This window comes from Podarcis tiliguerta (genome assembly GCF_965153285.1).
Source record: "Podarcis tiliguerta genome assembly, chromosome: 1".
Classification (NCBI taxonomy): Eukaryota; Metazoa; Chordata; class Lepidosauria; order Squamata; family Lacertidae; genus Podarcis; species Podarcis tiliguerta.
In genome coordinates, this window is record NC_139534.1 from 99,861,525 (window position 1) to 99,885,014 (window position 23,490).

Genomic DNA, 23,490 nt, shown 5'->3' on the forward strand with positions numbered 1-23,490 from the left:
TGAAATTGCCTGTTCTGCCTGCCTGCCTGCCTGTGTGTTTGCCTTCACCCGAGCAAGCTTCCATATCTCTTCTCTGGTGGTACTGTTATTGTTGGCTTGCTTCCCAAGTGACCAAAAGCCTCAGATATCACAGGTGCGTGTTTATAGGTGGAGACTCCTAGAGGCATTGAAAACTTTTCAGTGGCTGGTGATTCCAGTCAAGTTCCTCCCCACCCACTGTCCCCAAGTCACATACTTGGGAACTCTTATCACAGAGCCAGTGAGTAGAGCAAGGTAGGGCCTAAGGCGGCCTTTCCCAGCCTGGTTCCCCCTGACATTTTGGACTACAATTCTGTCCTTCGTGATGTCATGTCGGCTGAGGTTGATGGGAGTTGTCATCCAAAACATCTGTAGAATACCAGGCTGGAAAAGGCTGGTGGTCTAAAGTGTGTCTTGGCACAGAGAACCTAAACTTGTTTTGGATATCCATTTCCTGTATCTCAGAAGCTGCTGATTTGAGCGTACTACTGTCTCTCAAAAGTATTATCTTGTTCCCTCATATGTATATCATATTTTGGGTTGCTAAATATGGAGTTGAATTGGACTACATAGTGCGGACAGTTAGTTTGTATGTAATTTCTTCAGCTCTCTTCCAGAGCTTCTAGAAAAGAAGAGGCTCATAGATCTTCATACAAATGTGGCAACAGCTGTTCTGGAACACATAAAGGTATGGAAAATAGAGTTATTTGAAGCTCATTAATCATGAAGCTTTCTAACATACTAAATATTCTGAAATCAGTGTTCTTCTGTAAAACATTTGCAATAACTTCATTTTTAGAAGAAGGAACGAAGTAAGTTAACAGCAAAAAGAACAAGAAAGATACTATCTATCACAATCAAATTAAAATGCCAGACAAAAATTAACATTTTTGCAGAGCGCTTAAGCGAACCACTGAAATGATCTGCTATGCTTCCTTTGGGGAAGGGGCTATTCCTATAGCTGTGGTGCTGCCACTGATGAAGCCTTATTATGAGCAAGGGAAGGAAACTGGGAGAGCAGAGATTTTTGATGGGAAGAGAGACAGTAGATAAGAGCTGTTAAAGTGAACAATTGCTTGAGCTGGATTCATCCTAAGTGCCTTGAGTGAGGAGTGTAATTCTGCTTGTATGTACTTGTCAGTATCAAGTATTGCACTCTACATGGATAGGCAATGATGTGCCACTTCCGCGCTGTGCAAACTTAACCATAGTTGTCTGTGTCATGGAGGGAGTCAGCTCCCCAATTCCTCCCTCCAGGCTCCTCATCAATTACACGTAGGCACTGAGCTGGTTACCAGGCTTTATTGGCTTCTTCCTTGGCACAAGTTACAGGACATCAAACAACAAATCTAATAAATGGCATGTTCTCTCCTGCCCCCGGCAGGTTAACTCAATGATTTTATAGGGGCTGGGGGATGCAGGCAACCAGCCAGCCCCATCACATGCTCCCACTTTGGGAGACTAATTGTTACCACCTGCCTAAGGGGCCCCACCCAGCAGTACTTGCTCGCAGGATCACCACTTCATGAGAGTCTGAATCATTAGCAGCTACTACCATCATCTCCAACATTTTTGAGTACTGGTGCAGTTTGGCAGCCAATAGCATAAACCGTAGACTAATGCAAATCTCCCATCAGCCACAAACACTCTACATGACCTTAGGCAAAGTACTATCACTCATCTTCAATCTAGAGCTAAAAATATGAGTACAGTCATACCTCGGGTTACAGATGCTTCAGGTTGCGCGTTTTCGGGTTGCGAACTGCACTGAACCCAGAAGTACCGGAACGGGTTACTTCTGGTTTTCGGTGCATGCGCAGAAGTGCCGAATCGCTGCCTGTGGGTTTCAGATGCTGGGGGTTGCGAATGTGCCTCCTGCACGGATCACATTCTCAACCCGAGCGTCCACTGTACTGTAAAATGAAGGTTGTTTTCTCAGGACTCTGAAGGGATAAATTAGTTCCATTTTGGAATCCTGGTTCTATTTTTTAAAGCAGGGGTCATTCTTTGGGTGGAAAAACAGCCAGTTTTAAAGTTCTAGCCTTCATTTTTTCATAGAGAATATCATTGTGTTGTCAATTTATAGGCTACATTTTTGGCTACAGCATCTTATGTTTGATAAAAATGAATAAGAAACTTATTTTTATCTTATTCAGAAATGATCTTAGTCACAAGCTGGTATTCTGTCAGATCATATTCTCATCTTACAAACAAAAAAAGAGAGGGAAAGGTTTAAGCAGAAGGCCATGCCTGTATATCATGCTGCTATTAAGAGAACAACTGCAGTATCAGAAATAGCTAACCCAAGCAATTTTTATCCACTGCTTTCCTTTTAAAAAGCTTATTGGTTCCTGAGAATAACTTCACAAAGAATAATTTACGTCAGTTGAATTTTGAAAATTTGTAATCACCAGCTGCCCAATCTATGTAACCCAAAACAATACCATGGATTAATACCCACCTTCAGCAATGCACCTAATTAGTGTAATTTTATTTGAAAGATATTTTTATTATTTACACACTATTTCCCCTCCTCTGGATTTGACAGCAATATCATCTTTTTCCCTGCGGTGTTTGACATGGAACGTTTCATGACAGCTTTATGAGATCTGAATAATAGTGCAGTATTTCCATAGAATTTGATTGAAGTCAAATGTGCAGTGGGTGACGTTCAGTCCTTATTTGATGCCTTATTTGTCACCTCTTTTTTCTGGGAAAGTGGTGGCAGGTCATTGACAGCAGCACTTTACATTGGACTTCGATCAAATTCCAAGGCAGGATGTGGTTTGGAAATAATTGCATGGTTGACTATCTCCCACTTCCAAGGCACAGAAATCTGATGTCCTTTGTGAAGTGGATGCTTTTGACACTGCAGAGGTAGAATAAATTATTATTAGCGTGTCCCCTTTCTGTCTCAAGATGGGAGATTATTAAAGAAAAATAAATGACAGATCTAGCATCGAACTCAGGGCAGTCCAACTTTTCATACCAAGTGGGCCACAAGAGCACTTCAGCATGGAACCTGCGGGCCTTGTCATGCCAAGGGGAAGGAGAAGGCCAAAATTTGACCTCCCCTCCCCCAGCCCTCATGCTGCCTTCCCAAAGCTGGAGGCACTGGGCGTTGGGAAGGAGGCACAAGGCTCTGATGGTAAAAACCCTTTAGTATAAAGTATTTGGATTAGACTGTGTCTTAAGACTGTACATATATGTGCACACATGCACACGCACACATACCTTTTGACTTCAGTGTAGTTTAGAGAAGAGTAATTGGGCACAGTGGGATGCGGGTGGCACTGTGGGTTAAACCACAGAGCCTAGGACTTGCCGATCAGAAGGTCGGTGGTTTGAATCCCCGCGACGGGGTGAGCTCCCGTTGCTCGGTCCCTGCTCCTGCCAACCTAGTAGTTCAAAAGCCATCAAAGTGAAAGTAGATAAATAGATACCGCTCCAGCGGGAAAGTAAACGGCGTTTCCGTACGCTGCTCTGGTTCGCCAGAAGCGGCTTAGTCATGCTGGCCACATGACCCGGAAGCTGTACGCCGGCTCCCTTGGCCAATAAAGCGAGATGAGCGCTGCAACCCCAGAGTCGGTCACGACTGGACCTAATGGTCAGGGGTCCCTTTACCTTTACCTTTTTAATTGGGCACAGAGTTGCCAGTTAAAGATTTACAAAGACTTATTTAAAGGGTGTTACTTCGTACAGTGTAGTATTACCTGATCTGATCATTTGTACTTTATCTGAGAAGTAATTTTAAAATCATACTATGTATAATAGTGGTATTTTTAGATTCAGTTTGCAGCTGCTTTCCACATTGCGTTAGATCATTTTCGAAGGCACAGCAAGAGGAACTGTGAGATTAATCACCAGCTCATGGAACCTGGCAGTTTTTTGGCATATTTCAGTGTTGAGCAAAAATTTTGGAAAGAACACACCAGTATTTCCCAGGATGGATTAGCAAATATTTATTGGTAAAGCTTAGAATAAAAGAAACCTTGTTTTAGGTTAATTGTTTAAACTGTTAGGAGTTTGGCAACTAATAATCATAGCCAAAATAGGGTTTGTTTTTTGTTTTGTTTTGTTTTTAAAAAAGGCTGTCATTTTATTGGAAACATTCTTATACTGCTGTTCTGGGCACCTTTATGCATTTTTCTTTCCCACTAGTTTCAGTGAGAGTTAAGCATTAGCAGTGGGTACATGGTTGCAGTCTTGGTGTATAGTATTTCCTTATTTTAATCTAATTGTGGTTCTGATTTCTGTTGAATTTTTTCATAGATTTATAGTATTTCCAAAAACAATAATGTAGATATGTGACTTTTTCTACAAGTTTATTTTAAGATATAATAGAACAAATAGTTTGACAGAAGGATTGTGTCTATTGGACAAATACTACTCTAGCATCATAGAATATGTGAATGTAGTTAAAGACCTGAAATATTTGCAGAACAATTAGCACCTTCCCCTGTACGGTGGCCATCAAGTACTTTTTTGCTTTACAGGGGCCTAAGGCCCTTAAAGTCATGTTGTTTGTCTGCCTCTTGCATAGCACTAAGCTCTGGGCTACCTTTTTCACAACTGCCACACACTCAACCAACATCTTCATCAAGCTATCCACTCTGACCCCAAGATCTCATTTTGGTCAGTCACTGCCAATTCAGGCTTCATAAGAGTATATATAAAATGAAGATTTTCTACCTCAAAATGCATCATTTTGCACTTGTTTACACCATGGGTAGGCAAACTAAGGCCCAGGGGCCGGATCCAGCCCAAACGCCTTCTAAATCCGGCCCGCGGATGGTACGGGAATCAGCATGTTTTTACATGAGTAGAATGTGTCCTTTTATTTAAAATGCATCTCTGGATTTTTTGTGGGGCATGCCTGGTGTTTTTACATGAGTAGAATGTGTGTACTACTATAGCAAAGACCCCAGAGCACAGTTTAAAGGCACATAGTATAGCAACCATGCTGAAGATGAGCACATTTGAATCTGATAAGTGCTTGGTTTTGAGACTACCTGGGCACTTCATGTATGCTGCTTTGAGTTTCATGGAAGAAAGATGGCATATAAATGTTATATAAATGCAGGTCTTAAGACAGGTTTGAATGCTACTTTCTCACTTCTGATCATGGGAAGAAGAGAATGACCAAACTAACATATTGTGTGGTTATTGAGAGCCAGTGTGGTGTAGTGGTTAAGAGCGGTAGTCTTGTAATCTGGGGAACCGGGTTCGCGTCTCTGCTCCTCCACATGCAGCTGCTGGGTGACCTTGGGCCAGTCACACTTCTCTGAAGTCTCTCAGCCCCACTCACCTCACAGAGGGTTTGTTGTGGGGTAGGAAGGGAAAGGAGAACGTTAGCCGCTTTGAGACTCCTGAAGGGGAGTGAAAGGTGGGATATCAAATCCAAACCCTTCTTATTTGAATGTTGGCTCCCCTTATTCAGACTTTTTTTCTCCCATGGTGGGAAGGAGTGTACAAATATGATTCTGAGACCTGCTTCCAATCTCTAATCATAGGTTATCCCAGGTTGAGGAAAATCACCATATGAACAATTTCATATATTAAAAGTAGCTAATCAAATCTACTGTAGTAATGATATTCTAACAACAAATTTGTTTTTATTTAATTTAAAGACACGGAAACTAGATTTGTATTTTGAATATGAAGAAAAAATCATGAGCAAGTCCACCTTGGATAAATCACTTTTGGACATGATTTCTGATCCTGATGGTAAGTAAAAAATTAATAATTTACTATAAAGTTTCTTTCTGTTCATAACATTCTGAGAATTGTTGCCATATAAGCAAGCTCATGCTATTAAAGACTTTCTGCCTGGGAACTCAAAATGCCACTGCCGGTTGGATATCATATCATACACAATATATCACTGCATGATATTGTTTGGTATGTTTATTCTTTAAATGTCTTACCTTTTAAAATTTGGCCAGTCTTCTAAAGTTTGCACGTTCAGCTTACAAACTAAAGTCAAAGGGTAGGCCTCAGGAACTCCTGGTCCAATTGCTTCAGCAAGTAGAGGATGCTAGCCAGGGCTATAAAAAACCCCAGCTAGCTCAGCATCTCAACCCCAGTAACGAAGCATCAAGCCAAGGTAACAGGCGAGTTCGGCTGCAGGGTGAGAAGGCTAGGGCAGACTACTTTGCCCTTCTCCTTTGTGAACTAACAAATTCTAAGCTCCCTAGAAAACCAATTCAATAGGCTACAAAAACAGATAGGTTGAAAGACAGCAGGGATGAGCGATATCCAGGGTATTGTACAGAATGTCACACGTATTACTATCTGCCTGCTGGACAGAAGTGGTGGGTGTATCCTCATTGCAACGAGCTCCTGACCCTCAGGCAACAAGTACCTTCCTTTGAGGCCAAGTAGGCTGACTTGGAACAACTGTGGAAAAGTCCTTCAGAGATGTGATAGCTGTGTCACACTCCCAGAGTGATAACTTTGTCTTGACAAATCCTCCTCCTCTGATGGCAACTTCCCATACTTCAGGCTTAATATCATGCTTCATGAGTACTCTTTTTATTTTTTTATTATAATTTTTTATTGGATTTAAAAATAATTTTATACACATTTAATATAACCATTTCAAACATTATTTTGAACCTTCGGACCACCTCCATAAATTCCATGTTTAAGATTAAATTTCCTGCATCTTTTACCATTATCCATCTATTATACTACCATAGTTATCCTAAATCGTTCCACATTACAAGTGTCATTGCATCCCTGCCAAAGATTTTAACTGTTTACAGTACTCTTTTTTTTTTTTTAAGGGCTGCTTATTTAGTTGTATATAAAACTTTAGTTGTATGTTACTAAACTTAGTTCACTTCATTAAAACAATTCAAAGTTTTACTTCCTGCCTATGAATTGTATACCGATTTGCTTTTAATTACACAGGTGATTATTAAGAGAGAGAAAATTAATTCAGAACTTTTCTTTCCTCAGCGGGAACTGCAGAGGACAAGATGCGACTGTTTCTTATATATTACATAAGTTGTGTACAGTGTCCTTCTGAGGTATGGATTTTTTATGAAACAGTCTTGCAATTTCATTAGGAATGCTTCCCAGTTTAATGTTTTGTTCTTACTTGGTAGTATGCTGTGGCACTGGCTGTAGACAGAGCATAGAAAATGCAGGCCTGAGTCTTAAAAGTAGGAGATTTACAAGCAATGTGCTATTTTCACTCCAGTACTATGTGCAGACATTGTTTCACCACTTGCCTCTGTGGGCACAAAGAAACAGAGCAACTTCAGTGTGTAAAGGTAGGCAACGTTGAGGATCTCAAGGAAGTGTTTTATACCACTAAGAAAGAATGCTATCAAAGTTAATTGCTTGGCAATGCAGTCCTAAACATGTTTACTCGTACTGTATGGTCTTTCTAGCTTCCCCAGCCGCCACACTTGAAGCTAAATTCTGAAATGTTGCCAAATATTTGGTCACAACTAACCAAATTTGTGAGGAGCTTTGGTGTGTTTTCTTGAAATAAAGAAATGCGTATTTGGCAGTAACAGGAAACTGGAAGCATTTATTGCATTTTTTAATAATTCTAGATCACTTCCTATAAATATATTACCAAGACAGCTTAAAATACAATAAGTCAATTAGCATAATTAGTATTTGAGGTGACTGAAAATAATCTGTATTAAAAATACAGATTATTTTTCTATTTCCACATGGCCAAGGAGTCTCTGGATTTGCATTCGTCATGAAACATACCCTGTAATACAGCAAGGGAAGAGTGTAGCTTGTTTAATGCTAGCCTTTCTAAAGTGTATTTCATAGGAGCTGACTGACACACACAGTGAGATCAGGCGCTTCATCCTGCAGGTGGAGAATCCTTACTTGAATGCTTCCTCGTGTTAAAAAAATTATTCTGCACAAAGAAGAGTAACATGTAGGACTCCTCTTTTATGCTAACTTGGATCTTATTTAATATGCATTTTTTATTTTAAATTTGGAAGTGGAGTCAGTTTGCATACAAGTCATTGAAGCATGAGACTCCTCAAGCAGCTGATTGTTTGATTAGCCTGGGACAAGGTCTGAGGGGGCAAGTAAAATAGATGAAATTTCCCTGCATCCTTCAAGGTATGGGGAACTTTTTACTGGAAATGCAAACTAGTCTCACGTCTTACCTGTTATATGAACATTGGACTACATTGCAGGTCTGCTGTATGCTGTGCTATCTCAGCACAGTCCTCCAGCCTGCAGCAGGGGTCTAATGCCACTAGACAATGCTGCAGAAATGTTGTAAACCACTCAGAACCTGACCTGTGGTATTCAGTCTGAGCTATGTTGCAGAACTTTAATAAACCATAATCTCTGAACTCCTTAGGATTTTTTCCCTACAGTCTGTAGATACATGGGTGCTGCTGCTTTGGCCACATAATGGCATGGAGTCACCCCTGAAATTTGAAAGCAGAATATAATCTATAGTACAGAGAGTACCATGCATTGATTTTTCATGTAATGAGTCATGGAATATATTTTTTAAAACTTACAGTGTCTTAAGTTTCTCAAAGATTGTAAGGTGACAACATGATAGTGGCCCAGTTCATATGTCACTTTTAAACCATAGTTAAGAAGCTTAACCATAGGTTCAAGTGATGCATAAAAGAAGGCAATGATTGCTTTTGTTCATTTATTTCAACACCCTTCTTAATTTGCAGTTTCATAGCAATCGTGCATGATTTGTTCTGAATGAAATGTTAATATGTCTGCATATATCCAGTGCTTTTTGTAGTCATGATTGTTTAGAAGATAATGAGGATTTTCTATGCCCTGAAGTAAAAGTGTTAGATTTATTATTACCAAATAATGGTGACAGTTTACTGCTAAATTTAGAAGACATGTAACACATCTCAAATCTCCTGTTTGATTCTAGGCAGATCTGGAACAATACAAAAAAGCGTTGACAGATGCAGGGTGTAATCTTAGTCCCTTAAACTACATTAAACAATGGAAGTAAGTTATTTTTGTTTTCATAAAGCAATGAAATTATATATTGCAAAAACTTAGAGAGACCTGGAGTTGCAAGAAAATGTCTACTGTCTGGCTACTGGGCACTTCATCCTGTCCCTCTTCCCCCTCAAACAATTCAACAAAAAGTGCATTAAATACTACCATGCACACTAAAAACTTCTTCTGCTTAAAAATGTAGTGCCCCAGATTCTCACAGTTGTGGAGCAGCAGTCAGAGCCACATCTTCAGTCATACTTTGTTCAGTACCCTAGTCACATCTCTAGGAGAGAAGTGTCTTCATAGTGATTACAGAAATTTTAAAGCATTAGAATATAACATTTCCAAACCAAACTGGCCTAACACTTTTATAGGTTCAGGATGATAGCCAGTGTAATAGATAAGATTATTACAATTCTGTCTGAAAAATACCTCTGTTTTTCTTTTTAAGCTATTCCCTCCTGTCCCCTTTGACCCCTTTGACTTTGAACATGTATTGCAATGGTTTGTTCTGCTTTGAGCACAGAATTTTCTCTATAATACTTTCAAAATGGTTTATTTTTATGAATTGTGGAGCTGAAGTATTTGGGAGGTAGTAAAGTAGGAGACAGGTGTTATTTGTAGTATGTGCTTATTAATTGTTAGTCATGTTGCCTTTCTGATGTGAAGTAAAGAGCAGTTCCGTCCTCAAATGACTAGAAAGGCTAGATTTTCAAACTTAATGCTTCTTTCATGGTATAATTGGTAGATTTAGTAGTGCTCTGATGAAAATAAATTGTGTAGATATTAACTTACTTATTTCACAGAGCTTTTGCCAAGATGGCTTCAGCTCCAACTACGTATGGAAACAGTGCAGCCAAGTCTCTGGGGTAAGTTTCAAAGTACATTTTGTTACTGCTACTTGAAAAGCCTTTCATTTTTACTGGGAACAAGTTGAGTGCTGCCTCTGATCGCTTCCGCCTGTGAGGTTTAACTTCTCTTAGGTTATTTATTTATTCATTTATTTAATTTACTGCCCTGCGCTTTCGGTTCCAAAGGACTCCCAAAGTGGTTTACTATTAGAACAACAAAGGGTGAACCAAAATTCGACAAATTTTAAGTAGCAATGAAATTGTATAATATATGTAAAAGCAATAGAAAAATAAATTCAAAAGCAGATTCATAGTAGCAGTGGAATTGGTATGCAGAAGCTTTGCTGAAGATTCAGAATTTCACTGCTTGGCAGTTTCCCACCAGCAACCCTTGCTCTACTGTTTTAATACAGAGCTTCCCAATCATTACATTGGTTAAAGCAGATGCAAAATTTCTTTTCCATGCAAAAAAAAGAAAAAAAGCAGCTAATAGTCTGATTGTGTATATCCTAAGTGAATAGAAGAAAAGTGTGGTAAAATGTTTCACGTGCAGGTTTTTTCATTTAATTTTATTTTTTGTTTTAAAAATTCAGTTAAACAAAATAAAAAATGAACAAAGAAACAAAAGGTGCATTAAAAATAAATGATATTCAGATAAATCTGAAACAGAACAAAAGGTAGTGGTGGCAGTTCTTCATATCTTTGATGCTTAATTTCTGTTTCTTACCTTCATATGGTATAGTTCACTATTATTATTATTATTATTAACACCTGAAAGCACACAAAATCATGCTCGATGTGCTCTTTATGTTTTAGCCTTTTCTCACGTGTCATGAATACAGGATCCCAGTTTGTGATGGAAGGAGTCAAGAATTTCGTGCTAAAGCAACAGGTGTGTTTAACAATGTAGATTAAGCATGTTCATATTCTAGTATTTGAAGCCAGTGATATTTCACAGTATAACTAGATAAGCATGGGTTAGATTTCTTGGACTGCCAACAAGAAACTTTAAAGAAAAGGGCAAACTGTTTCTTAAGTTGCGTGCAACTCTTTGGCTTTCAGTAGTTCATATGGGACACCTAGAATTGTTAAGAAATTGATAAGCGATACAAGAATAATCTACTACAGTTCCAGAATATCTCTGAAGACTTGTGTGTTCCCATTAGTCTCCATGCTACTACCTATTATTCTATATCCTCTTTCTTGACTGTTTCTCGAGGAAGGAGGGTGGCAGGTGAGTTGGCACCCAGTGAGAGCTTTGAAAGGGGGGAAAAACAGGTGCTTTAAGACAAGCTGCAGGCTAACTGATTGAAGCTGCTTTTCCCAATATTGAGACTCAAAGTTCAGTGGCTACTAACTTGGGCGCAGTTCCGTCAGTCTTAATATCCAGACTGCCTGTGCTATTCCACCAGGTATGTTCAATGCTATTCCATCAGGGTGAAGGGTGGGTAATGACCAAATAAATAAATAAATGCAATATCTGAATTGCCTCTTTTTTCTTTTTACCCTGGGAACAAACACTCAGATAGTGTGTGTTTATTTTAGTATGGCAGAGGCATATATAGCAGACTAACTGTATTCCTTTTCAAATGAGGAAGGGCTCCATTAGTCATGTAAAAAGTGATCCAGTTGTGTCTGTGCCTGTTTCTTTCCTAAGCTACATTGAACAACAATTTCTGCAATTTACTTGAATTAAGTACTCTCTTCTATAGAATCTTCCTGTCACCCGCATTTTAGACAACCTTATGGAGATGAAGTCCAATCCTGTAAGTACAGCAAACAAACTTGCACATTAGATTTTATTTGTAAAGTCCCTTTGAAACCTGAGGTGTGTTTTCTAGATCCACCCTATACCTCTGACTGTAATTTGTTTTAACTGCTTTTAATACTGAATTGTAAATGGTTGTAACCCACTCTGGGTCCTGCTAGTGAAGGGTGTGCATTAAATTTAATTTATTTTTTAAAATACTGATATACACAATTTTGGTGCCATGAACTACTACTAATTTTAACATTATAGGAAGAAATTGTTTTTCATATCATATCTGTAAGTCTGCATGTACCACTTTACAGTTTAACAGAATGACGACGCTGACCAAAACATAGAACAAGTATTTCAATATCATCTCATTACCTTTCCTTATTTGTGTGGGTGTACACAAATATGCCATCAAGGTGGTAAATGCCATAGGAAAACCAACATCTGTGAGGTTGCTTCATGAAAAACAGCTCCCAAACACAACTGGGGGCACATATATTTTGGTGGCCTAAGAGATGAATCTCCATGAGATAATTCCATTCAGAAGTTTTTGTACATTGATATGGACAAGAATAAACTAAATTTCTGAAAATTGTTGTAGATTCACTTGGGAGGAGGTTTTTTTAATTCTACAGATATAATGTGGGAAATATAGCCTAGTGAGAGTTATTTCCTGTTCAACCTCCTTGATAAAAGTAACTGCAAAAGTAGAGACAGAAAAACTGGTGCTATTTGCCAATAAAAATATTGAGTGTCTTTGAGGGAGGAAAAAATCCTTCATATCATAATGATGTCTACAGTAAAGGGGGGGGGGGAATGTCATGCCTCACGTTTTCTAAAAACAAACTTATTTTGCTTTAATAGTACTAGTAAATCACGGGCTGAAATAAATTTGACTGGTGCATCAATTCAACATTCATTGCCATTACATTTTTGAAAAGAGAGCAGGCAATCTTGGTTACTATGTGGAAAAAAACCATACTGTTGAGTGTGAGATTTAAACTAGTAACATCTTTAGTTTAATATATTGCTTCACAGCTAGAACATATTACGCAAACAGTATATTTTGAAAAGTTTGGGAGTTGTGAATTTCCCATGAGCCACCTCTTCTCCTCACCCACCAGCTGGTGGCAGCTAACATAGGTATTTTACCAATGTGACTGAATGAATATTGGTGGCAGCTAGCATATGTGTTTGTTTTTATGTATGAATACTTCTAGATTTGTAAGTTGGGAAATGGATTAATAGAAGCCACAGTAGTCAAACTTGTGGGACTGAATGTAGCAATAAATTGTTACCAAGATTTCTCTTGTTAAATAGGAAACAGATGACTACAGGTATTTTGACCCTAAGATGTTGCGAGGCAGTGACAGGTGAGTTTACCATGCAATTTTAGTAAGTGTGATGCCTGCCGTTTGAAATATAGTTAATGTGCAGTTTGTGTAACATTAAATAAAAGAGTAAAGAAACCAGTCTCTTATCTGGAGCCTCCTGTGCTTTTCTAATGTTTAAGTTAAATGTTTAGGTGACTGAGTGCCATTCTCAATATCAACCATCTTGGGCCCTATGACCAGCAGAGGAGGCCCTGTTAGTGGACCCACTACTAAGGGTTCCCTGGTTGGCAGTGATCAGTGACAGGGCCTTTGACATTCCCTCATTTGTGGGATGCCCTCCCTAATATATTGTATACATCTTCGTCACTATGAACTTTTAGGAGAAATTTTAAAACATTCCTGTTAATCCAAGCATTTGATGGCTGAAAGTTCTGTTCCTGACAACCCTGAAATGGTTAGTTTGAGAATATGTGATTGATTTTAGGAGCTTTAAACTTTTTTTAGAAGCTTGAACAGTGGCAATTTCTGCCTTCTGAGCCCTCTAGAGCAGCAGGTTCTCTAATTGCATTGTCACCAAAGAGTTAGCCCTTACACAAATGCCCCGAGCCTGAACCTGGCAAGCAGGAGAAGGAAAACAGTCCCACTTAGAGGAATATTAATACCCAGTCACAAACATATTTTAGGTAAGACCAACGCTCCTGTTTTATAGTTCAAGGTGTTTATGAATATTGAATGCTTGATGTTTAAAAGTTAACTGAGCTTTCAATAAAGTTTTTATTTATTTATTTCAGCTCAGTTCCGAGAAACAAAAATCCATTTCAGGAGGTAAGAACAGATCGTACTTCTCCAAATCAGTGGTATGAACATTTGCTTTAAATATAATGGATGTTGGTCACTCCTTAGAGAAAATTGGATCCCGTTATATGAAATCATTAGTGTGATTACAGTTTTGTTAAATGATATCCAACAGCGATTGTAAGCTCCTTTCATCTTCAAAGAGTCAAGTAAGCATAAGCTAATCTTTTCCAACATTCTTAACACCCTGGCCTTAAACACATTTACTTAAGATATTAGGAGAAATTAATTGTAAAGAAGTGTGTTTAGGTTCTTGGTTGATGAGCCATTTAAAATGTAAAATGTCACTTCTAAGGAGCAATGTAAAACATAACTTCAAAAAAAATTTCACCATTTTGCTGAAAATGGGTACACACTAAAAACACATTCTGCACCTTTTTTCTCCTAACTTTGACCCAGTCCCAACATAATAGCCATGTGCAGGCAATACTGCACAAGGGAGATATCGGTATTTGGTTTTAATGTTGGAGTATCAATTAAAGGTACTGGTCTGATCCTTCACTTCTCTGTGTTGGGGAAAAGAGCTGTGAGCAAGCTCCGAATCTCTTCCAAGTCTTTCCCAGGTACAATATTGGAGTTGAAGGTCTTGTTTGAACAGTAACTCTTTTTCCTCTATAGAGAATTACACATGAAGGAAAGCACATGAAAAACAGTATTGGAATGCACAATTCAGAAGTAGTTCTCAAACAGAAGACTAGGTTTCTGACTCCTGCTTATATATCTTTCCTACAAAATCCCTATTTTTACAGGGAAATGTTGCTAAGAACAAAAAACAGTTTTAACTTCTCTTATCATATTTTGTAATAGAATGTAGAAATGGTTAAGCTTAAATATGTTGATATGCAGCTCCAATATTATGGTCAAACAGAATGAAGTTAATTGAATATTACATCAGCTGTGCGCCTTCACTTCCAGAAGTGTGAGCATGAGGACAAGGCCTTCTGTGTTGTGGTACCAAGGTTATGGAATGGCTTTTCCAGGGGAGCCCTGCCGGGCTTCTTCTCTGCTCTTCTTCCAGCAGGCAGTAAAATTGCAGTGTTTTAAAATGTTATCTAATGTAAATTTTGATTTATTGGTGAGTTTTTCAAATTGGTTATGGTGGTTATCATTTTTTAGATGAAGTTTACTATTTTGATGTTGATTGATGTCGGGTATTTCCCTGAAATAGAAAAGCAGACTGCAAATATTTAAGAAATAAATATGATTCAATACTTTCCCATTAAATGACTATTTTGTCATGAAACTGCTATTTTAAATTAGAATTGGATCAAATATAAATAGCTCAATGCTCTTAACTGCAAAAATAAAATATCTAAACCCTATGGCAAAATAAATTGTGTGGATAATTAGCTGCCTTTGGCAAAATACATGAGGCACAATCTGTCGTTGTGTGAGGACCCTTAGAAACTTAGCCTGCCAAATAAAATCCACTCTAGAGGGTCCTCTAGCCCTTCAGAGCAGAATTGATGGCATGAAGGAGACTACAAGAAAGGAAGAGAGGTAGGTGAAGTCCCGTTGTGCAAGTGGAAGTCTGTTGTCTTCAAGGGTGGACAGCATCGGATGAAGCCCGTGATTTATATGTTTGTATATTTATCTATTTTTAATGTGATGCTGCATTTCCACTATAAAAAGTCCCATAAGGCGTAAATCAAAACACATTCTGTCCTGAGATAAATATTATGAAGGGAAATATATTAATACCTTAAATAAATAAAAAAAGTAATTAAAATCACAATAATAAATAGCATCTTTGGTAGTAACTCAATAAAAATAAGTGAATGTTTAAACTGACATTTTGTTACTAGATGGACATTTTTTGCTTTGGAGAATTAAAAGAAAATTTGACTGTTTATCCACAGTAATCATACATTTTCTAGAACAAGAGTGGCTAATCTTACATTGTAATAAGGGAGACATGGACCTCAAAATTTTGAAGAGGCCAGGGATTTTTCTGTCTTTATAAACACACACACACACACACGAGAGAGAGAGAGAGAGAGAGAGAGAGAGAGAGAGAGAGAGAAATTAATGCTGTTAATAAAAGATTCTCTAAGCTGGAGGTGGAGGTTTGGTGATAGAAGCTACACCACATCCAAAGCTCACTCCAGCAAAACACTGTTGGTGTTTCTTTTTAAACCCTTCCTATTAAAGCCAATGAAAGGGAACTTAACTGCACTGTTTCAGGCTGGCATAGTTAATGGGCCAAATCCAGGGGACTGTCCACAGGAGCAAAGCAGCTTCGGATTTAACAGATTCAAGGCCAACCCCGGGATTGAGCTCTGCTTCCAGCAGTATATCTACATCCACAGAGCTTTTCCATGGGCATACCAAGGTCTCCATGGCAGGTAGACCACTGAGTTAGTGGATCCACATTTGTGCCCCATCTTACCCTCCCCAAAAGGATTTGGCAGGGTTATAGGATTGCTGTGCCCATGTTTTTAGATTCAGTCGAAAAGTTTAAACAGCTGAAAAGTTCTGTTTTTACCATCACAAACCGAGTACCTTCTTGGTACTCGGCTTTTTGATGCCCTGAAATTCATCCAAATAACAAAAATTCAACTGTTTTAAAAATATGCCAAAATTGTATCTTCTTTCTGTAGTAAGCTTAGCATGCAGCAGTAGCTACAGAATATTATTTGTTTCGTTTGTTTTTGCATTGTAGGCAATTGTGTTTGTAGTTGGAGGAGGCAATTACATTGAATACCAAAACCTTATTGATTACGTAAAGGTATGTTACCACTTTGTGAGTTTCTTTTATGATTATATCTCTTCTTGCATTTTTTTACATGCCTCTCTGGGGTACACAAGTGGACTTCCTTTTTCATTTTAATCACAAGTATAGATGTGTACACAGATATATGTGCACCATGCTTCCTCCTCCATTGAAGTAAATGGGAAGGCAGCAGCACACACATGAAATTAATACATCGGGTCATTTATATAATGGTAAAGTCAGTGATTTATTTCTTCAGTTTCTTTAACTTTCCACCGCAAACAATTACATTTCTTTGTGGTATGTTCGAAACACAAGTGAGGGTTGAAATGCAGATTCACAAATTTAGATTGTGAATTGGTTTTATTTATATTGTTCATTTTAAAAATGCTTTGAAAATGTTTTTAACAGAAAGACAGGCTAAATAGGGAAGCCCCGTATAGGGAAGTTTTCAATGTTTGATGTCTTACTGTGTTTTGATTTGTTGGAAGCCACCCAAAGTGGCTGGGGCAACCCAGTCAGATGGGCGGCATATAAATAAATTGTTGTTCTGGTTGTTAATTGCTTATATACAACAAATGGGGGCAAACTGAGCTCTCTTTCTGCTACACTGCAGTTCTTTAAAAAAAATCACCTCTCTGAAGTTGTAGAATGGCCTTCTTAATATAAAATTGAGCAATGTTTTGATGAAATCTGTGTTGTCTCACATAGGGCAAGCAAGGTAAACATGTCTTATATGGCTGCAGTGAACTCTTTAATGCTGCACAGTTTTTAAAACAGGTAAGAATTTAAATGATCATGCAGTTATCATTTTAAAATATAATGCACAAGTCAACTGAAAGTTTTTTCAACAAGTATTTTTATTTGTCGAAAACCCAGGAAAGGCCCATCAAGTTTGTTGGTTCATTGCATTGGCGAGATGTTCACTGCTCACAGAAGTGCTATAGAGGAAACAAGAGCTAGCAGGGAGGGGGCAGAATACACACTTTGCGTGCACACTTCACAGCTCTCTGAGGCATGTTTTTATTAATGTGAGGCGATTCGTCAGCTAGGTTGAAAACGGCTTGCAAGTCTCTCAGACGTTGCTTTGGGTGGGCCAGCACCAATCCAGTGAATTTGCAAAGTCTTTTCCAACCTATTGGCATGTTTCCCAAGTGAACCAGAAACTCATAAAACAAGCCTCTCAAATTTGCTTCTACTTACCCTGCTGCTACTTGTTTCCTCAACAGCAGCCTGCTGATCCCATGTGAAGGGAGGGCAGTGTGAAGCAGAGCACCTTAGAAAAACCAGGAGCGAGTAAAAGTGGTGACCCTATTAAAGTGATCTTCCCTTCACTGTGTAGCAGTGCTAAAATACTGTATTTTTCTCCCCATAGGGCGCACCAGCCCATAGGGTGCACCTAGGTTTTTTTTTGGGGGGGGGGGGGAATAAAGAAAAAAAATTATTTCCCCCCCAGGCGTGGGGCTGGGGCAGGGGAAGCCCGAGCTTCCTCCAACCCCAGCCCCCAGAACAGGCAGCTCTGCACAACCCTTGGGAGACCGGCGCGAAGTCGCACCAGTCTCCCAAGGGTTGCAGAGAGCTTCCTGAAGCCTGCATTCGCCCCATAGGATGCACACACATTTCCCCTTCATTTTTGGAGGGGGAAAAGTGCGTCCTATAGGGCGAAAAATACGGTAACTTCCTCTCCTGGTGGTCAGAAAGTTTAACTGCTTGGCTTATTTAGCATTGCTGGTCATACTTCCCCTTCAAGATGTTTTGTGCATATTAAATCTTTTTCTAGTAGTATTAGAGCAAAGTAATATCTGAGTATTAAGTTTTTATGTTTTAAACCACACTGTGAACTTTGGAAGAAGGGTGGTTTATAAATTTAATTGATGATGATGATGATGATGATGATGATGATTACATAACAAGTACCCATAATGGAGTTCTTCTGCAAAGACATGAGACCATGATTCACTCCTATACTGTACTATAGGTGTTTATTTTGGGGGTTTTCCCCATGTGAGCCTTTTGTCTGTGGGCACACAGTACCCTACATGCAGATGAATCCCTGTAGGACTTAAAATAAATTGGTTTGCCTTCATCCCCTGGAAATCTTGGAAATGGAAGTTCTGTCCCAGGCAACTTGTCTAAGTGGAGAGATGGAGCATGATGTGGAGATGACACACATCCAGGTCTCCCATTCAGGCAGTTGTGCTGTCTCTTGTCATGCTCAAGAGAGAAGGGCTGTGTACCCACAGGGAAGAATCATTCCTTAACTAAAAATATTGCTTTGTTTCAGGAGTGGGGAATCTATGGTCCTCCAAATATTGCTATATAACTCCTATCATCCCTGACTATTGGACATCCTGTCTAAGGATGAGAGTCCAGCAACATCTGCAGAGCCACAGATTCCTCAACCCTGCTCTATTTTATGAAACATGCTTGATAAAATAAATCATTTTGAGTCTGAAAATATTGCCTACTTTGTTTCTCTTTAGTAATACATTAGTACACAATATTTGGATGAAGTCAGTTTTCTCCTTATAAACTGGAGTATAATGGGTAATCTAACGTTTTTCTTATCTTTTTATATTTAGCTTTCCCAACTTGGACAGAAATAGGAAAAGATTATCTGGCCTTTTGACAAAATGTGAAGAAAAGATCATGGCAACATGTAACATCTTAACCTGTGCATAGTATTTAAACCTCAACTGATCCCTTAAACTGATAATTTTTATTAAAGGATATTCTGTACTTCTATATATATAAGACATACTACAATGCAGAATGATATCAAATAAACCACAACACTTGGATTCTGCCTGCTGTGATGTTTCTTCAATTTGTTTATACGTTGTTAAATTCAAGTGATAATTTATCGGTAGGCTATTGCATCTGGAATGTAATTTGTACTAATATTTCTCATTTAATTTGTTGGAATAAATTAAGCTCAGATCCCTCCTAAGGAACATGTTCCATTTTAGCTCAGCTGTGTGATTTTATCTAGCTGTGAAGGCATTCAATTGTGTGTGCATAGATTATTAATCATTCATTCATCTTTCATCTTTCTTGTACAAGGTGGCTTTTCAGTTCTTCTTACCTTCAAAAGCCTTTGATATGGGAAACACTTCATTTTGACCGGTGGGGAGAGAGACTTTTGTACCAGCCTAATGAGTCTTGAGAGATCTGCGATCATCGCTGTACTATGTGAACATTTACCAGTCCTATATTCTATAACATAACTCATAGGAGTTATTGCCGATGCCCCACACGCATAGTTCCACAGGTGCAATGGGACTGCCATTTCTTCTCCTACAGCTATCTGCCCCCAAAATCTGCTCCAAACAGTCCTCCAACACTCTGAAACTGATTTTGAAGGTGTACAGGGGCTAGAGGGAACAGTAGAGGAAGTTCATTTGCATGCACAGAAGTCCATTGCGCTATTGGAGTGTTAGTTGCAGGCCCACTCAGTGTTGCCCCCCCCCCCCCGGTCAGTGTCTACATGTAATAAATGGTTACTGTATTTTTCGCCCTATAGGACGCACTTTTTCCCCTCCAAAAATGAAGGGGAAATCTGTGTGCATCCTATGGGGCGAATAAAGCTTTCGCTGAAGCCTGGAGATCGAGAGGGGTCGGTGCGCACCGACCCCTCTCGCTCTCCAGACTTCAGGAAGCTATCAGCAAGCCTGGGGAGCCCATGGGAGTTCCCGCAGGGCTCCCTAGGCTGCGGATAGCAGCCTGCTGCCCGGCGCGCGGGCGCCCTGAAGCAGAGCGCCCCACGCTTCGGGCAGCCCCACAAACTCGGGGGACAGCGGGGAGGCGCAGCGCCGCCATCCCGCTGTTCCCTGACCTGGTTTGGATTCCCCGACCTGGTTTTGGGGGGGAAATAAAGGGGGGGGGATTTCCTTTATTTCCCCCCGCAAAAAACAAGGTGTGTCCTATGGGTTGGTGCGTCCTATGGGACGAAAAATACGGTAATAACTCAGACAGACAACAATCTGGATTAAAAATGACCACAACTTTATTGATTACAGATGTAAGTGGAATTTATCCAAGTGCTTGGGTTTTAACACAGATTTAAGGGTTCTGCAGCCTTGAAAATGGCAGGCAGGAAAGGGGGGGGGGCAAATAGCAACCCGCCACTAAAAACTCTTGGGACAAGAAGTAATTACTCTTTGCCTCCCCACCAGCCATTTTGCTGATGGGTGGGAAATAAACAGGGATTTTAGTCCAAGCCCCAGATTCAGGAGAATTCTAATCCCAAATTACCAAACTGATTTCCAGACCAGAACACCACAACCTGCAGCATCTCTAATTACAATGTACACATCTCTTACTCCAATATAAACGTGAATGGAAATCCATTCAGACTTTCTTTCTAAAGTTGTGAAGGAAGGAAGGAAGTGAGCTGTGTGTCTCACTGATAATGATGAGTTACTTTGCTCTATGGATTGACATTATCTAAAGTAAGATCAAACACATATCAAGCATTTTACCAAGGCTATAAAATAGCCCTTATAGTGTGTATATCCCTGTGCCATTTTCTTCAAATCCTTTACTGCCCCCTCCCCCTCCCGCCAAATGCTCCTACCATCACAGGCAGTGATTATCCAGATTTCAAACAAAGGTGCCTCCAGATTTCATAGGCCTTTCATCACCCTGGGGAAATTAGGTATCACAGTTTGCATTTTGAAAATGAAGCTGCGCATGGGAGTTATTTATTTGCAAGATTTTCTGTACCAGCATCAAGAAAGATATCGGAGCCAGCATAAAATCACCCAACAAGATTACATTCATAAAAGAAATGAAAAAATACATCACAAGTCAGTCAATTAAATTAATACAACATAGCGGAATCTCTCTTCCTAGCGAGGCAGCAATAATTAAAAAACCACATTTGCAAAGTTAAGCAGACTCCGGTGTGGTTTCAAACTGGATAGGGAACTCTGTGTTGAGATTTCTGCATTGCAGGGTGTTTGTCAGGGAACTGCCATCGGAGCTGGAGGCGGAGAGAAGGCTCCAGAGGGATGCCGGAGAGGGTCCCAGTAGGGAGAGAGGCAGCTCATCCGCTGGGGAAGGAAATCAGCGTAACACCAGTGGAGAAGGGGGGCAGATGGGGGAATCGGAGAGGTGGCTCCAGGACTCCTCGCCGGAGACCAGCGGAGAGAGTATGGGTACTCTGCTGCCCACACCCTCCCTGCAAAGAAGACTTCTGCGCAGGGAGAGTAGGAGAAGACTGGGCTTCAAACAGCTTTTATGCTGGAAAAGGTTCAAGAAACGCCCACCGACGGATTCTGCCAGCGACTGAGGCAGCCACGAAACCTGAGGCTATCCGGACAGAAAGGGTTCAACCAGGTAACCTAGCCAGGAGTGGCAGCAACTTACGCACGAGCAACCCCTAGAACCATTACAGTGTTGGACTAGATGACCCTAGGGATCCCCTACAATTCTATGATTCTGTGAATCCTTCAGGGAAAGCCTGGGTGAACAGGTGAGTTTTATGCCGGTAAATAAATGCCAATACAGTAATTGCCTGCCTCGTGTTAATTGGAAGTGCATACCAAAAGGCAGATACTGCCTCACTACAGCTTCTGGTCTTCATGGGCATAAAATAAACCTCAGAAGTATAGAGCCCAAAAGTGTCTCTCCCAAGGATCAAATTAACCAGGCAGGTCTATACAAAACAAGCTTGAACGTAACCTGGTTCCAAGTTATTCAGAAGTAGGTTAGATGGACTAGTGCCAAAATTCTGAGACAATCTTGCTTCAAGATAAGCATGTAGTCCAGGGAGGTGAACCTCAGGCCCTAGGGCCAAATGTGGTCTTCCAGGGCTCTCTACCCAGCCTTTGGGCCAAGGCCATGCCTCTCGCCAGCGGTGCTCTGCAACCTCCTGGATTTATTTTGCATGGCTAGCATGGATCCTCGAACCATCTATCACAATGGCTTTTGCTTCTCTAGAAAGAGGGTGAGGATGGGAAGGGTAGAAACCTCTGACTGCTATATGGCTAGAATGTAGCTCATTGTAGAAAGGTAAGAATTGTCCATTTTGCCCCCCACTTTGCCTCTGGAAACTTTTGCCCAGCGCTGGCATGCAGGCCCCTGAAGGCTGCCCATAAGGGAATTGCAGCTCTTAAGCTGGAAAAGCAATCCTCACCCCAATCAGGTTGATTCCCCTGTATGTCAGTCTATTTGTATCCTTTTGCCAAGGGGGGGATTTCCCATGTATGAAATCGCACAATGCACTGAGCTATCTAAAACTGTTTTTGCATTTGAGCAGGTCTACCTCAAGCACTGGGAATATTCTTCACTAATGTTCTCTGGCTGCTGCTTGCTAAAAATTGGAAGATTTGGTATATTGAGGAGGAAGAAGCAAAATGCTGGCTGGTGAGGAAGGCATTAGATTATCTTTGCCCCTTCCAGGCTTCGATTATGTTAGTCTAAATACAAACTGAGGCTGGGGGCAAGGGCAAGTTCTTTTGGAATGGCTGCTTCACTTTCTCCTAATCACCTTGTTCTGCTTGCCCTGCGAGACAGATCTGGGTCGCAGAGACAGTTGTGAACGTCAAGACCTCGAAACTTCGAATGCCTCCAGCATTTATGGTGCTACTAATTACTCTGAGTCATGTAGAGCAACTGACAGAATGTGCCATTGCATCATCCATCCCCTCAGATAGGCAGTTACAGCGTGGTTGCAATAGGTGGTGTTGTCTTTGCTTTGTTGTGGGTGCTTCATTCACTGACTTATAGGTGTGCTGCTATGGACAGTAGGTAGTGCTGATGGACAGCTCCAGCCTGTTGCAGAGTAACAGGTCTCATTTTGAAGTCTTAGAAGACTTTAGGTAAGTAGACATTCCTGTTATGTTTTCCTGAGTGGTCATACAAGGCATATTTGACTTTGCTTAAAAGAAAGGGGGTTCTAGAAAATCTGGACCATGGTTTTCCAGGTTATGAATTCAATGGGGTTTTGTTTTTTTCAAAAAATACAGAAATCAAGATCTAAAT

At 40.0% G+C, this 23,490-nt stretch overlaps 1 protein-coding gene across 3 annotated transcripts in view; it reads left to right on the forward strand.

Moving 5' to 3' along the window:
* SCFD1 (sec1 family domain containing 1) overlaps window positions 1–19,309 on the forward strand; it is a 40,247-nt gene extending 20,938 nt beyond the window's left edge. For all 3 annotated transcript variants that reach the window (XM_083452694.1, XM_083452696.1, XM_083452695.1), the window contains 12 exons: window positions 625–706; window positions 5,649–5,745; window positions 6,982–7,052; window positions 8,918–8,997; window positions 9,798–9,860; window positions 10,659–10,734; window positions 11,555–11,608; window positions 12,922–12,974; window positions 13,727–13,760; window positions 16,453–16,518; window positions 17,215–17,283; window positions 19,086–19,309. In XM_083452694.1, coding sequence (XP_083308820.1) covers window positions 625–706; window positions 5,649–5,745; window positions 6,982–7,052; window positions 8,918–8,997; window positions 9,798–9,860; window positions 10,659–10,734; window positions 11,555–11,608; window positions 12,922–12,974; window positions 13,727–13,760; window positions 16,453–16,518; window positions 17,215–17,283; window positions 19,086–19,109 — 769 coding nt within the window. In that variant the 3' untranslated portion in view covers window positions 19,110–19,309. The remainder of the gene's footprint in view (window positions 1–624; window positions 707–5,648; window positions 5,746–6,981; window positions 7,053–8,917; window positions 8,998–9,797; window positions 9,861–10,658; window positions 10,735–11,554; window positions 11,609–12,921; window positions 12,975–13,726; window positions 13,761–16,452; window positions 16,519–17,214; window positions 17,284–19,085) is intronic.
* The last annotated feature ends 4,181 nt before the right edge of the window (window positions 19,310–23,490 follow it).